Genomic DNA, 16003 nt, shown 5'->3' on the forward strand with positions numbered 1-16003 from the left:
ATTGTACAAAGGTTAAAATGGTCCTTTTAATGACAAATATTGCAATTTTCGACATCAGGCAAATTTTTTAAAATTATAAAAATTTTCAGGAAACACATTTTTTTTGTACAATACGATCATTTTCTATTTTTTTAAATTACACACATAATCTGAATTGGACATGGGATCTAAAAAAAGATGAGAAAATATTCAAGCTGGGTCAGGTTTCATACTGGGTTAAGATCACGCCTGACCTGACCCTATAAGCTATTGCAGGTGCAGAGTGACGGAACTGAACACCAAGCAAGCACTGACCAGGATCATGATTAAAAAGATTGGATGCCTTAATTTCCCACCTTTTATGAGCCTTTTTCATTAATTTGGTTTTCTCTCTAGGATCATATTTTTATGCCTTGAGAGCATGTTTTTTTTTTGGGGGTTTTGATGATCAAAACGGTGCAACTCATCCAAGCTATACAAGCTGAAGTACGCATGTAGCGCTCAAGTCATATACTTGCTGCAGCAAGCATGCTATTTACCCAACCAGTCAACATGTTATTGCGTACTCCATTGTTTCCCTCCATAGTGATTAATCATGCCAACATGTTATTTACCCAACCAGTCTGGGTCTGCCTGGATCTGACAAGAAAATGTGCAATTGAGACCGGATCCAGGTTTCAGGCATGTCAGCTCAGGAATGTTAGGGTCGAAAGGACCGAAGAGAACAAATTTGTTGGGATAATTACTTGGTGGAGAAAACATGCAGCGCTCAAGTCATATACTTGACACATCACATCCTTAATCTAAAGCTAGATACAAATCAGATCCAGTATAATCCAAAACTTAAAATGGTCATTATACACGCTTGCCTGTCTGGATCGATTGTCCGGTACCCATACCCGGTTTATTCACATCCCTACTGATATACCAGAAACAGGCAGCGCCACTGCCAATTGGTCGAAGATAAGAGGATAGGATGGGGGCGGAGGGAGTAATGTGGTGGAGCTCAGGCTATTTTTACAGTGCTTGGCATGATTAAATATAATCCAATCTTAATTTAGACATGGTTGCCTATCAAGCATGGCACTATCAACATACTTGGAGTGTCCTCGATATCTACAGTGAAACAAGTCCTGCACAAGCATTCCTAAAAGAAAATACACGAGCCAAGCAATTTGAGTTTCCAAGAAAAATAGTGTGGAAACATTTGAGATTATTTCTACGAAAAATGATAGGAATATTTTAACATGATTATCTAAAAGCCCTATAATTTATGATATTCTCCCGATGTCTAAAATTACAAATATTTGATATGGTTAGGACCCTTTTGCTCTTTGCAACTGCGAATCGAGGTTTTATTGCGATAAAATTGTACCGTATGTCGGCTAGGTCCAACTCCCACTTAAATCCAAAATCCCACATTTCCTTTATGCGGACCTCAATATTTCCACATAAATATATTTGCAATACTCCTTTATCCTACCTTTTCACATATACTTTACAAAATCACATATATTTATGCGCGGAACTCCACTTACCTCTAAATTCGCAAATATTCAATTTTTTTACATATTCTTCTCGAAATCGCATAAATTTATGCATGAAACTCTACTAACCACTCAATACTAAATTCACAAATATCTTACTTATTCGCATATATGGCACAATTTTACATAAAGTTTCAGTATAAGTAGAGTATCACAAATATATTTATGTGAAATATTGACTTATATGCGAAACAATAGGATATTTGCGATTTTGGTGGTTTTAATATTATCAAAAATTCACAAATAAATTTATGTGAGTTCGTGATGTTGGCATAAAAAAAACTTGCGATTCTGGATTTAAGTGAGAGTTGGAACGAGCTGATGGGCGGTAAAATTTTATCGCAATAAGGCCTCAATTTGGAGTTGTGAAAGGTAAAAGGGTCCTAATGATGTCGGTGTAACGACCCAACTCATATCCCTTGAAAATGCAGTTTCTTTTTTTAACTATTGCAAAAACATCTCCAAAAACCTGAGGCCTTTACAGTTCCACTTCTAATTGGATAAAACAACCAACCATAATAGAACTTACAATTATCATCCATACCAAACCAAACCTTTATTGAAATAATGAGTAATAAGTTTAGAGAAAATAGCATAAATGAAATATTCAGAATGCAATAACTACTTAATAAAACAAAAAAGAAAATAAAAGTAGATTGGGTCACGCTGTCCATCTGTGATCTATCTGGCAAGTGTGTGGCACCCGTGACTTCCCCAGAAGCCAGTCGCTTCACTGATCATCTGCGGCTGCGAAAAACCACAAATATAGAGAAGGTTAGAAATCTTAAGAATTTTGCGTACAGATCTCTCTAATGAAAATAAATGAGCATAAATAACACATATACGAATTCATACAATAATTCAAATGAATGCAATTATGCCAATTAAATAATTCAGGTAAGCATTCATGCAACATGAAGCATCTATTAGGCATAAAAGAGCATTAATCAATAACATGAATCACAATTTAAGTAAGCAAGATATTTAATCATGCATTAGAAATTAGACATCATGCATCCACCAACATATAACAATTAAAGTAACAAGTAACCGTGCATGTTCTAATGTATAGCAGGATTATGCATGATTTATGTGCAATGCATGATCACTTTATTATCTTTTCTTAAGGTTTTCCTTTTCCATATGCATGCCCTATTAAATGCATACAATTTAAATTCCTTTTTTTAATTACCGTTGCCCGCGGATACACCAAGCGAGTACAATTTCCCAGAGATCAAGTTAGGTTATCATGGTAGCTTAACACACAATTTGTATTTTATTACTGAGTTTCAAACTTAACCCTCGACCGAATCACTTTCGAAACATTAGACCTCCACATCTAATGTCGGGGGCACTAGAGACACTCCACGCCCACAAGTACCACTTTCTTAGTATATCAAAACAACAGTTGTGTCGAACACACCACCCCCAAGTAAAGTGACAAACTCTTCCTAAAATCGTGGTCAGGAGAAAAAACCTTAATATCGAGTTCAGAGGTCAAAGTAAAGCACACAAAGTTTTTGTATCCTCGTGGTCCCCCAAAATCGAAACTCTAAGATTCTTATTCTTCCGATGGGAGATCTTAGAACGTATATTACACTGTTCCTTTTCATTATCTTTTATTAGAAGTCAATTATTCAGTTTTGTAATTCAGCAAGCAAAAGCAAAGACAAAAGCTCGCATCTACCTTTGCGAGAATCATCACGGGACTCCCATTCGTGGAAACACATAAAACAGTGTAATACAGTGCAATAAAAAAATATAATTTTTGTGATGCATTTAAATGTAAATAAAGAAAGAACATCCCGTGCTCAAGGCTCTCCAGGCCTGCGATGATTCACTTGGATCATCGATGCACCATGAACTAAAATCATAACAATATGCCACAATTCACATGCTTTCTAAATGCACATTCATATATGTAGTTTTCAGCTGTGTGTGAAATAAAGATATTTAGAAGCATGTTTACAATCAATTCATGTGATAATGACAAGTGCATGTGTTCATATAATGCACCTATTCAGTCCATTGCATGCTTTCATTTACTATGCATAATATGTCATATACATGTTCTCATTTAATGCATTTACTTATTGTCGAATGTATATTTTTTTTCTTGAGTATGCATATTCATGTAAATTGCATGATATCAACAACTTGCATACACCTATCAATGCATGTTTCCATTATATGCATACATACTTGTCAATGCATATGTTTCATTGAAATAACATCACATGCTCATTTTTATCAAGTGCACATGTACTGTAAATGCACTGATTCTATTTAGAACAAACATCAATGCATAATTCCTCTTCAAGTGCATACATAGTTGTAAATGCAATGCTCCCTTTTGAAATGCACATACACACATCATACTACACATTGTAAGTAAACTGTTTCTCAATGACTTGGACAACAATGCTAGCCAACACATTTATTCAATTTAGCACATGTATATGGGTCAACTACACATTACTTTGATTCAACACATCACATCAATTCAACACCTAAAACTTTTTATTCATAACAAGTATTAGAATTAACACACGTGTACATAACCCTGATCTGGAATTTAACATGCATGTCAAATGTAAAATTTCAGATTTAATTAACATCAAGTAATATATAGAAATGCTCCCCTTTTTTTTTCAACATATGCCCAGCCAACTACTCGGTTGGGCTCAACTGCCCACATAGCTCGGCCTATCAGGCCAGCCGAACTGGATTCAGCTGGTCTAACAGCCAGTCTACAGAAAAAGAACAACTCTCCCTTTTTTTGTAAGGCATTGCCATCACTCAGCCGACTAGCTTGGCCCTAATCCAACCTAGCCGACTGAGTCGGCTGGGCCTGGCAAGGCACAGCAGAGCGCAGGCCGAGCCTGCACATCACCTGCCTCTGGCAGTCAGCTGATTATCACTCAGTTGGCTGCCAACCGACCTATGCTCTGGTGTCACACATTTTTTTTGTTACCGTGACCCAGCCAACACAGTCGACTGGGTCTGGCCTGCAGCCAAACCACCCAAACATGCATTTACAGAGAAGCCAACCATGGGGACGATCCATGGGTCATCCTCCATAACTCGTGGAGGAATCTACCATGGAAACATTTTTTTTTTTTCATGGATTTCATCCAAAAAAAGCATAAAATCTAACCGGTGTTCGATTTCTCGTCTAGTTTCAAAGGAGGAGACTCGTACCTCAAACCGGTGCTTGGGCGCTGCGACTGTTGCGAGAAGGAGATGTTGTCAGCCACTGAACCTCTACCGCAAATAGGCGATCGAGAGTGTACAAAAATCACTGACTGCTAACAGGAAGGTTTGAGGGAGGTGTCGCTGACACTCTGGGGTCGCCGACGATCGGTGGTCACCGAGAAGCTGTGAACACCCCAAATTTTCCAAAAATCCAAAAATTCCCCTTTTGCCCCTGACTCACATTCTCTGAATAATTGGGTCAATTTTTAACCAAAAATTCCATTCATTTCTCGGATTTGCTGGAATCCAAACTCATTTTTTATTCCTAACCCATTTTCTGCAAATTTTTTCAAGAAACAATGTTAAAATTCCCAGAAAACCCCTCTTTTGTAAATATTTCTCAAAAAAATTCCAAAAATAGTTTAACCTCTCATTTTCCCTAGTTCTAGAGTTTTTATTCTAAAAAATACAAAAAATGTAGAAGATTTCAAGAAAAGAACAAAAAAATAGAAAAATAAAAAAGAAAATACAAAAAATAAAGCTCTTAAAAAACCACCTTTTTGAAAAATTGTTCTTTTGAAAGAACCTCGTTTTGGAAATTCCGATAAAATTGAAGGGTGTAGAAAAACCCTAAATCGATTTTCTCAGGAGAGGTCTCTCCCTCTTTCTCTCGTATGCATACCCTCTCGCCGGCCCTCTCGATCCTCCATTGCACACCCTCTTCCTCCTCCGCTCATCTCCAACGACCCTCGTTCCTGATCTTTTCTTCTCCTTCTTTAAAAAAGGACGCATGGGTCTCTTCCATTTCACCCGTCTTCATCCGTTTTCACCCTCCCATCATATTCTTCTTGATTTTCCTTTCAATCGCTTCTCTCTGGTACCCCTTTCCCAAGCGGCTGTCATCCATATCTCCTCACGGTGTCTCCTCTACAGGAAGTCGACCCCCTTCAACAGGATCGCAGAGCCTCGCTTCCCTTCTCTCAATCGAAGCTTAGACAAGTAAATTTCCAAGGTAGAACGGAGGAGGAGTTCCCCTCCCCAGGATTCCAAGCAAACCAGGTAAATGACCCCCCTCCCTTCCATTTCTTGTTGCCTATCGTATTTGTTCCTAATTTTTATAAGTTTTTGTTCCTAATTTTCATAAGTTTTCCTTCCTTTTCTTTTATTTTGATTTTCCATAGGAGCTTTGTATTATCACTTTTGTTTTCCTTCACAATTTCTACCCTCTGCTTATTTTATTCTGTTCATTAGAGGCAACCCTATACCATTGATCTGCCTATCACAACCTCAATGGTACATGTTGCTACAGTGACATTGCTCCTAAATGCTTACTACATTTGGAGCTACACCAAATCATATGTGTATTATTCTTCCATTAATTTTATGTTTAAAATCCTGGATATATTGTTCAAATATACTTGATCATCGGATTGTAAATTATGCTTTACACATTCTGTTGTCTTTGTTTTATTTCCAGTATTTTATTTTAGTTCATTTCCTTCTGTTTCTGAGATTTTGTTCATCGTCAATTGCATTTTCACTAAGGGCCGCCATTGTTTTGACTTCAGTAATGTCAAAATCGGCCATGTTCGAATATCTGTATTTTTTTTTAATTTCAAAAGAGCTTCATGCCTTACTTTCATCTTAATGAATATGTGTCTTGATTCAATGCATGATTGCAATTTATTCATCGGGTCTAATGTAGTTTTCTTTTTTTCCTTTGGTTTGTGTTTTCTTCTTTTACATCTGTAGCCCCTTTTTACCACCCTCATATGATCTAGATTTCTCGTTCTTACATTTTTTTTTCTCTGCATCATCACGTTATATCTTGATCTCACTCCCATTCGTTGGTTGAAGACATAAGCCTCAGACCAAACCTGTTACAAAAAAATAAATAAATTGGGTGCTGAATCCGTGGCCAAAACTCGATCTCTGGTTCCATTCCAGCGTCAGATTGGGTTTTTTATTGAGTCCTCGATCAAACACTCTCCAACACCCATAAGTATCATAATTTTTGGCCTATACAAAAGCCCAAAGGATCGTAGATGCAGAAAAACTATCTGCATAACATGGTGAAGCCTCTCAACGATGTAATTTTCCAGGGCCTGTTCATGATAGGATAACACATTGTCTTCTAAATCAACGGTTTATATAACAAAGGTGATCTGAGGTGGGTGTTTGATACGTTCACGGAGGCAGCAAGCAGAGGTGCGAAAATCCAATATCGTTGCCTATAATGTCATTGCAGAAGGTTCGTTTGACAACAAAATGGGTAAATGTATCTTCCCAGTGCATGCATATTAATCCCCTTTTCAACAAAGGAATCAGTTGCAGGTAATGCATTGAAGTCTTCCAATATACAAGTTGTTTCATTTCAGTAGAAAATTTCATTTGATTGTAGCTCCTTTCTTCATCATATTTCTTTTATTTTGGGCATGGAAATGATTTTGACATTCAGCAGTATTAATTGGATTCTGCAGATGTTCGGTGAATTTGGCATCTAAATGATCTTCCTGTATCATAAGAGCATGTTGTTAACAATTGCATAGTGAATGGCTGGAAAAAGGAAATGTACAGAAATTGCTACTTTCTCAACTGGAATTAGAGACACTTGTAATTTTAAAATTCAATAGCTAGACATCAATGAGAAAACTTTGTTCTCCTGCTCTAGATTAGAATGTAGGTACATATAGATCTTAAAATTTCCTGTCATTTTTCCTTTTTTTGGCAAAAATTTACAAGTGGGCACACGAATGGCACGTGCACCATTTTATAAAAGGTGACTAATCCTAAGTTGACGATTTACATCAATGGCCATAATCAGGATGTAAACAAAACTAAGATTTTCATCTTTTATAGAATAACACTGGATCCACACTGGATCCCTCTTCAAAAATCATCATATTTTCAAATATTTTTCTTCTTTTATTAGAGTTTAATTTAAAATTAGCTCAAAATATATAACAATGGTCATAGTCAGGATATATTGAGAGTTAATTTTATTTTAAACTCTATAAAAGCACCAAAATGTGTTTTATTCTTCACTTGAATTTAAATGTGATTACTATATAATACATTCAATGACCATAGTCAGGGGTATATTATATCTTTAATCTTATTTCAATTCATTTAAAGAATGAGATATGATTTTCAAATCCAATCTCAAGATTCTTTAAATTCATTCATCATATAAGATAGAACATCATATTTTCAAAATTCTTTATCAAAAATCCAAGTGGTTTTGAGTACCCTCTTCATTTCTCAAATCAATCCTTATTTATAGATTCAAATTCAAATTCTATCTCATTTCAAGATTCAAAGTTCAATCTCAAAGTCCAATTTGACTTTGAAAATTCAAAATTCATTTTATATTCAAAGCTCCATTTCAAATTTAAATCAAATTTCAGAGTTCAAGTATAACTCTAGAATTTTAAAATTTATTTCCAAGATTTAAATTCGAATTCAAAATTTAATTCAATATCTCAAATCCAATTTCAAAGTTCAATTTAACTTTGAAACCTCTGATTCATCTTCTGATTTCAAATTCAAACTTATTCTTTATCTTCAAAGCACTGTCCCAAGATTGAGTCTTGATTCTCAATTCAAAGTTTTGAGAATGATTCTGAAAATTCGATTTTTTCTAAGTCTTAAATTCAATTTGGGTTTTCAAAAACCCAAATCCATCTTCAAAAAGTCCCATTTGGACTTTCCAAAATCCAATTCTAGATTTATAACCCAATCCCACTTTGGATCTAGATTTCTAAATCCAAATTCCATTTTAGATCCTAGACTTTGGATCCAAATTCCATTTAGGATTCCAGATTCAACTCCATCCTGGATCTCAGACTTCAGATCCAAATTCCATTTAGGATTCAGACTTTGGATTAAAATTCCATCTTGGATCTTAGAGTTCTGATCCAATTTCATCTAGGGTTCCAGAATTCAACTTCATTTTGGATCTCAGATTTCAGATCTAATTCACATTTAGGATTCTAGATCCAGAATTCAACTTCATCATGGATCTCGGACTTCAGATCCAATATCCCATTTAGGATTCCAGATTTCAGATCCAACTTCATCTTGGATCTCAGATCTCATATTCAAATTCCATTCCAGATTTCAAAATCCAAGTTTATCTTGATTCCCAAATTCCAAAAACCGAATCTGTTTCTCATATTCCATCTCGATATCTTTGGGTTTCTCAAATCTCATTCTGATTTCAAGTTTCAAATATAGAATTCAATTCCATTCCAAAATTCATCTCCTCTCCTAAATCCAGGTTCAAAATTCGAATTCAAAGTCCATTTCTGACTTTGAAACTTCTTTCCTTTACCTTATTATCTCAACTTCAAAATCATTCTTTCTCAAAGACAAGATTTATTTTTCCAAAACTCTGATTATTTCAAAAAAACTTAGAACTTCAAACATCTTTCCAAGATCTATCTCAAGTATTGAGTTAGAAACCATTTTCTTCACTCTATTATCAAATTCATCTCAGAAACACTTGGAGATTTTCAAATCAATTTTTCAAAAAGAGCATACATCCTTGCATTGCACAAGCATGATTCTTTGTGCATTTAGATTTAGGATAAATTCTTAGATAATCTTTAAGGCAAAACAAAAATGCATAAATTCGATCCTTGGTTTGATTACCCCTGGTAAAGGCGGCAGGAACGGTCGAACCTCGTACCGCCGAGTGAATCCCGTCTCCTGATTTTCCCGCAAATATTTCAAAACGGAGGCAAGTAATTTCCTAAAATATTTTCAAAATTATGGTCAAGTGAGACCCCGCAAAAGAGTTCTCCTCGCTTCTTCCTTTTCTCATTCTCTCCTCTTTTATATCTTTTATTCCTCTTCAAAAAGGGAACAAAGTTTAGAAAGGCGAAGAGAAAGGAAAAGAGGATTGAGAGGAAAAAATTTGCGATGATCACAGAAGCGAGGCCGTGGGAAGGAATCCATAGGAGGAGGTGGGGCGTCAGGCAAAGTCGCTGACGGCTGGAAGGTCGTCGACAGCCAGTCGAGAAAAATATGGGGGAGAGGGAGAAAGACAGGGAGACAAAGAGAGTGGAGGAGGAAGAGCGCACGGGTGAGGGATCCTCCCTCACCCTTGCGTGCTTTTAAAGGCACAATTCGGGAAACCCCAAAAGGGTTTCCTTCTTCAATCGAGCGGGGGAAGGGGAGAGCGGTGTGGGGGAGGAAGAGGGTTTTAAAAACCCTCACCCCCTGTGTCGGGTGTTATAACCCTAAAGGGTTATCAGGTCCGGGTCGGGTCCGAGTCCGGCCTAGGTCCGAGTCCGGCCCGGGTCTGAAAAAGTTTTTTTTATTGTTCGTTACATAGAGCACAACCCAGATTCAAGACCCGAGATCCAACCGAGTGTTGGATCTGCGCCTCACTAGCAATGTGGATCCATAGGTTGGATCCAAGTGGATCCATAGGTTGGATCCAAGTGGATCCAACTATGGATCCTTATACTAAACTCTTTTACATTTTTTTTTCAATAGATAAGATATTAATTTCCTATATTGACCCCCTTTATGGGTCCTGGATCCGAACTTGGATGCCAGGACCAAATCAAATAAATTTTGCGTTAAAAATTAATAGAAAAATTTAGGTTATTACATCCTTACCCCCTAAAAAGAATTTCGTCCTCGAAATTAGAATGTACCAAATAAGTGTGGGTAGTGTTAACGCATATCCGCCTCAGGTTCCCAAGTGCACTCATCTAGCCCATGATGCTGCAACACACTTTCACGAACAAAATCATCCTATTATATATCATTTTTTCTTGACGATCTATAATCTCCACTGGCCTTTCTTCTATAGTCAAGTCAGGTTGTACCTCGATCACCTCATAGTGAATCACATGTGAGGGGTTCAATACATATTTTCTCAATATTGAGACATGAAATACATCATGGATCTACAAAAACTGAGGAGGGAGTGCTACTCGATATGTGGTCTTTTCAACGCATCCAAGAACCTTGAAGGGTCCAACATATCGAGGACTCAACTTTCCCTTCTTTCCAAACCTGAAGACACTCTTCGTAGGCAAGATCCGGATGAACACGTGGTCGCCAACCTCAAAACTGAGTTTTCTGCGCCGCTGATCAACGTAGCTCTTCTGCCTGCTTTGCACTGCAATCAATCTCTGCTGGATCAAACGCACCTGAACTGCATAATGTTGGATGATCTCTGGAGACTCCACTGCTCTCAGTCCAACCTCATCCCAACACACAGGGGATCTACATGGTCGGCCGTACAAAGCTTCATACGGGCTATGCCAATACTGGCATGAAAGTTGTTATTGTACGAAAACTTTGCAAGCTTCACATGTTTGTCCCAATCGCCTGCCCAATCTAAAGCACATGCTCTCAACATATCCTCGAGTGTCTAGATTGTACGCTTCGATTGTCCATCTGTTTGTGGATGGAACACAGTACTAAACTTCAACGTAGTGACTAAAGTCTTCTGAAGCTGGTGCTAGAATCGAGACGTGAAATGCAGATCTCGATCTGACACTATCGAATGTGGCACTCCATGAAGTTTAACAATCTCATCCACATAGAGATCGGCCAAACTCTTCAAACTCTGACTGATTCTAATCGAAAGAAAATGGGCACTCTTCGTCAAACGATCCACTATTACCCAAATGGCATCTCGCTGTCGTCGGGTCTTAGGTAACCCTACTATGAAGTCCATCGAAATGTCATCCCACTTCTACTCTGGGATCTCAAGTGGCTGTAGAAGTCCACCAGGTCTCTGGTGTTTGATCTTCAGCTGCTGACAGGTGAGACACCAGGACACGAACTCTGCGATGTCGCACTTTATCCCATTCCACCAGTAAGTCCTCTAAAGATCTTTAAACATCTTGATGGAACCACGATGGATGGAATATCTAGACCTGTGAGCTTCACTCATCAGCTCCTCCTGCAGCGCCATCGAAACCCACCATCTGTCTCCAAACATGATGGTTATGTCCTCCTCTCAGCGAAACTGTGTCTCTGGCTTTTGGGCACTCTCATATAACTTCTCAAAATCTGGATCGACCGACTAAAGCTCCTCGATCCGATCTATGATTTCTGGTCTTGCCTGCATCCCCGCACAAATAATGTGTTTGGAGTCATCCACAATCGACTGTCATCTGACCAACTCCTCAACCAGATCCCAATTGCGTCCAATCTTGCTAGCTGTTGTGACCGACGCCTTTCTACTAAGCGTATTTGTCACTACATTCGCCTTACAGGATGGTAAGTCATAAAGAAATCGTAGTCCTTCAGGAACTCTAACCACCTACGTTGCCTTAAATTTAAATCACGTTGCGTGAATATGTACTTGAGGCTCTTGTGATCGGTCATAACCTCAAATTGTTCCCCATAAAGGTAGTGGCGCCAAATCCTCAAAGCGAAGACCACTACCACCAACTCCGGGTCATGCATGGGGTAATTCTTCTCATGCACCTTCAACTGTCGGGAAGCGTACACTATGACCTTTCCGTGCTGCATGAGGACACAACCCAGTCTGGTCCCCGAAGCATCGATGTACACAACAAAACCACTCGTCCAAGAAGGCAACGTCAAAATGGGTACCGTGGTCAACCTTTTCTTCAGCTCTTGGAAACTGTCCTCACATCGAGGTGACCACTCAAACTTTACTCCTTTCTGCAACAATCGAGCCATAGTAGCAGTTATATGCAACAATCTACAATAATGTGTTTGGAGTCATCCACAATCGACTGTCATCTGACCAACTCCACAACCAGAACCCAATTGCGTCTAATCATGCTAGCTGTTGTGACCGACGCCTTTCTACTAAGCGTATTTGTCACTGCATTCGCCTTACAGAATGGTAAGTCATAAAGAAATCGTAGTCCTTCAGGATCTCTAACCACCTACGTTGCCTTAAATTTAAATCACGCTGCGTGAATATGTACTTGAGGCTCTTGTGATCGGTCATAACCTCAAATTGTTCCCCATAAAGGTAGTGGCGCCAAATCTTCAAAGCGAAGACCACTACCACCAACTCCGAGTCATGCATGGGGTAATTCTTCTCATGCACCTTCAACTGTCGGGAAGCATACACTATGACCTTTCCGTGCTGCATGAGGACACAACCCAGTCTGGTCCCCGAAGCATCGTTGTACACAACAAAACCACTCGTCCAAGAAGGCAACGTCAAAATGGGTACCGTGGTCAACCTTTTCTTCAGCTCTTGGAAATTGTCCTCACATCGAGGTGACCACTCAAACTTTACTCCTTTCTGCAACAATCGAGCCATAGTAGCAGTTATATGCAACAATCTACAATAATGTGTTTGGAGTCATCCACAATCGACTGTCATCTGACCAACTCCTCAACCAGAACCCAATTGCGTCTAATCATGCTAGCTGTTGTGACCGACGCCTTTCTACTAAGCGTATTTGTCACTGCATTCGCCTTACAGGATGATAAGTCATAAAGAAATCGTAGTCCTTCAGGATCTTTAACCACCTACGTTGCCTTAAATTTAAATCACGCTGCGTGAATATGTACTTGAGGCTCTTGTGATCGGTCATAACCTCAAATTGTTCCCCATAAAGGTAGTGGCGCCAAATCTTCAAAGCGAAGACCACTACCACCAACTCCGGGTCATGCATGGGGTAATTCTTCTCATGCACCTTCAACTGTCGGGAAGCGTACACTATGACCTTTCTGTGCTGCATGAGGACACAACTGAGTCTGGTCCCCGAAGCATCATTGTACACAACAAAACCACTCGTCCAAGAAGGCAACGTCAAAATGGGTACCGTGGTCAACCTTTTCTTCAGCTCTTGGAAACTGTCCTCACGTCGAGGTGACCACTCAAACTTTACTCTTTTCTGCAACAATCGAGTCATAGTAGCAGCTATATGCAACAATCTACAATAATGTGTTTGGAGTCATCCACAATCGACTGTTATCTGACCAACTCCTCAACCAGATCCCAATTGCGTCCAATCATGCTAGCTGTTGTGACCGACGCCTTTCTACTAAGCGTATTTGTCACTACATTCGCCTTACAGAATGGTAAGTCATAAAGAAATCGTAGTCCTTCAGGAACTCTAACCACCTATGTTGCCTTAAATTTAAATCACGCTGCGTGAATATGTACTTGAGGCTCTTGTGATCGGTCATAACCTCAAATTGTTCCCCATAAAGGTAGTGGCGCCAAATCTTCAAAGCGAAGACCACTACCACCAACTCTGGGTCATGCATGGGGTAATTCTTCTCATGCACCTTCAATTGTCGGGAAGCGTACACTATGACCTTTTCGTGCTGCATGAGGACACAACCCAGTCTGGTCCCCGAAGCATCGTTGTACACAACAAAACCACTCGTCCAAGAAGGCAACGTCAAAATGGGTACCGTGGTCAACCTTTTCTTCAGCTCTTGGAAATTGTCCTCACATCGAGGTGACCACTCAAACTTTACTCCTTTCTGCAACAATCGAGCCATAGTAGCAGTTATATGCAACAATCTACAATAATGTGTTTGGAGTCATCCACAATCGACTGTCATCTGACCAACTCCTCAACCAGAACCCAATTGCGTCCAATCATGCTAGCTGTTGTGACCGACGCCTTTCTACTAAGCGTATTTGTCACTGCATTCGCCTTACAGGATGATAAGTCATAAAGAAATCGTAGTCCTTCAGGATCTTTAACCACCAACGTTGCCTTAAATTTAAATCACGCTGCGTGAATATGTACTTGAGGCTCTTGTGATCGGTCATAACCTCAAATTGTTCCCCATAAAGGTAGTGGCGCCAAATCTTCAAAGCGAAGACCACTACCACCAACTCCGGGTCATGCATGGGGTAATTCTTCTCATGCACCTTCAACTGTCGGGAAGCGTACACTATGACCTTTCTGTGTTGCATGAGGACACAACTGAGTCTGGTCCCCGAAGCATCGTTGTACACAACAAAACCACTCGTCCAAGAAGGCAACGTCAAAATGGGTACCGTGGTCAACCTTTTCTTCAGCTCTTGGAAACTGTCCTCACATCGAGGTGACCACTCAAACTTTACTCCTTTCTGCAACAATCGAGTCATAGTAGCAGCTATATGCGAGAAATCTTGAATAAATCGACGGTAGTAGCCCGCCAAACCCAAGAAACTCCTCATGTCAGTCACCGCCTTCGGCTGCTCCCATGAAAAAATGGCCTCTACCTTGGCTGGATCAACTTCCACGCCCCTCTCGGATATCACGTGACCGAGAAACATCACCCTATCAATCTAGAACTCGCACTTGGAGAACTTAGCATAGAGCTGATGTTCTCTCAGTATTTATAATACGATATGCAGATGCTCTCGGTGATCTTCTACACTCTCTGAGTAGATAAGAATGTCATCGATGAACACGATGACAAACAAATCCAGCCATAAACTGAAAACCTGATTCATCAGGTCCATAAACGCTGCAGGGGTATTGGTTAGTCCAAAGGACATCACCAGAAACTCATAATGCCCATATCGGATCTTGAATGTCGTCTTCGAAATATCCTCCATCTTGATTCTCAACTGGTGGTACCCAGAACGAAGGTCGATCTTCAAGAACACCTTCGCCTTCCAAAGTTGATCGAACAAATCATCGATCCTCGAGAATGGGTACTTGTTCTTCACCGTCACTTGGTTTAGCATACAATAGTAGATACAAAGTCGCATTGAACCGTCCTTCTACTTGACAAAGAAGGACCAATGCACCCCAAGGAGACACACTCGGTCTGATAAAACTTTTGTCAAGAAGCATCTGCAATTGCTTCTTTATTTCTACTAACTCAACAGGTGCCATGTGATACGGGGCTCAAGAGTCGTACCAAGCACTAGCTCAATCGAGAACTCAATCTCTCGATGCGGTGGCAAACCTGACAAATCCTCGGGAAAGACATCCAGAAACTCACTAACAACGTCTAACTGCTCCAAGGGTGTCACTTGACTGTCCTGAGCGGACACACTGGCCAAGAACACCATACAACCCTGTTTGTGGTACTTGGAGATCTTTAATGTAGAAATAATCTTCACCTCGCTTGCCATTTCGATCGAATGGAAGGACAATACAGACAAATCGGGACGCTTCAAGATAACCTTCTTACCCCAACACTATAGGGTAGCATTATGTTTGGACAACCAGTCCATACCCATAACGACATCATAAAATGTCATATCTAGTATGACCAAGTCGGTAGACAATTCATGTCCCACAATCACAATGTAAACTGTCGGAAAATACTTCCCACACAAAAAGGATGCACCCATAGGTGACATC

General features: G+C 39.5%; 2 protein-coding genes across 2 annotated transcripts in view; both read right to left on the reverse strand.

The window, feature by feature from the left end:
• Positions 1-2139: 2139 nt before the first annotated feature.
• LOC149827981 (xanthine dehydrogenase 1-like) overlaps positions 2140-16003 on the reverse strand; it is a 128103-nt gene continuing 114239 nt past the window's right edge. The window contains exon 15 of the mRNA XM_090019774.1: positions 2140-2273. The gene's annotated coding sequence lies outside the window, so the exon portion shown is untranslated. The remainder of the gene's footprint in view (positions 2274-16003) is intronic.
• Positions 10643-14961, reverse strand: LOC149827982 (uncharacterized). Its single transcript, XM_090018614.1, has 11 exons — positions 14430-14961; positions 14261-14340; positions 13875-14174; positions 13663-13752; positions 13277-13576; positions 13065-13154; positions 12679-12978; positions 12467-12556; positions 12081-12380; positions 11869-11958; positions 10643-11008 (listed from the first exon to the last, which is right to left on the reverse strand). The coding sequence occupies exons 1-11, from the start codon at positions 14959-14961 to the stop codon at positions 10643-10645; spliced, it is 2538 nt and encodes an 845-aa protein (XP_089874740.1).

The sequence above is a fragment of the Nuphar pumila genome, chromosome 10 (assembly GCF_984573655.1).
Source record: "Nuphar pumila chromosome 10, dmNupPumi1.hap1.1, whole genome shotgun sequence".
Taxonomy (NCBI): domain Eukaryota; kingdom Viridiplantae; phylum Streptophyta; class Magnoliopsida; order Nymphaeales; family Nymphaeaceae; genus Nuphar; species Nuphar pumila.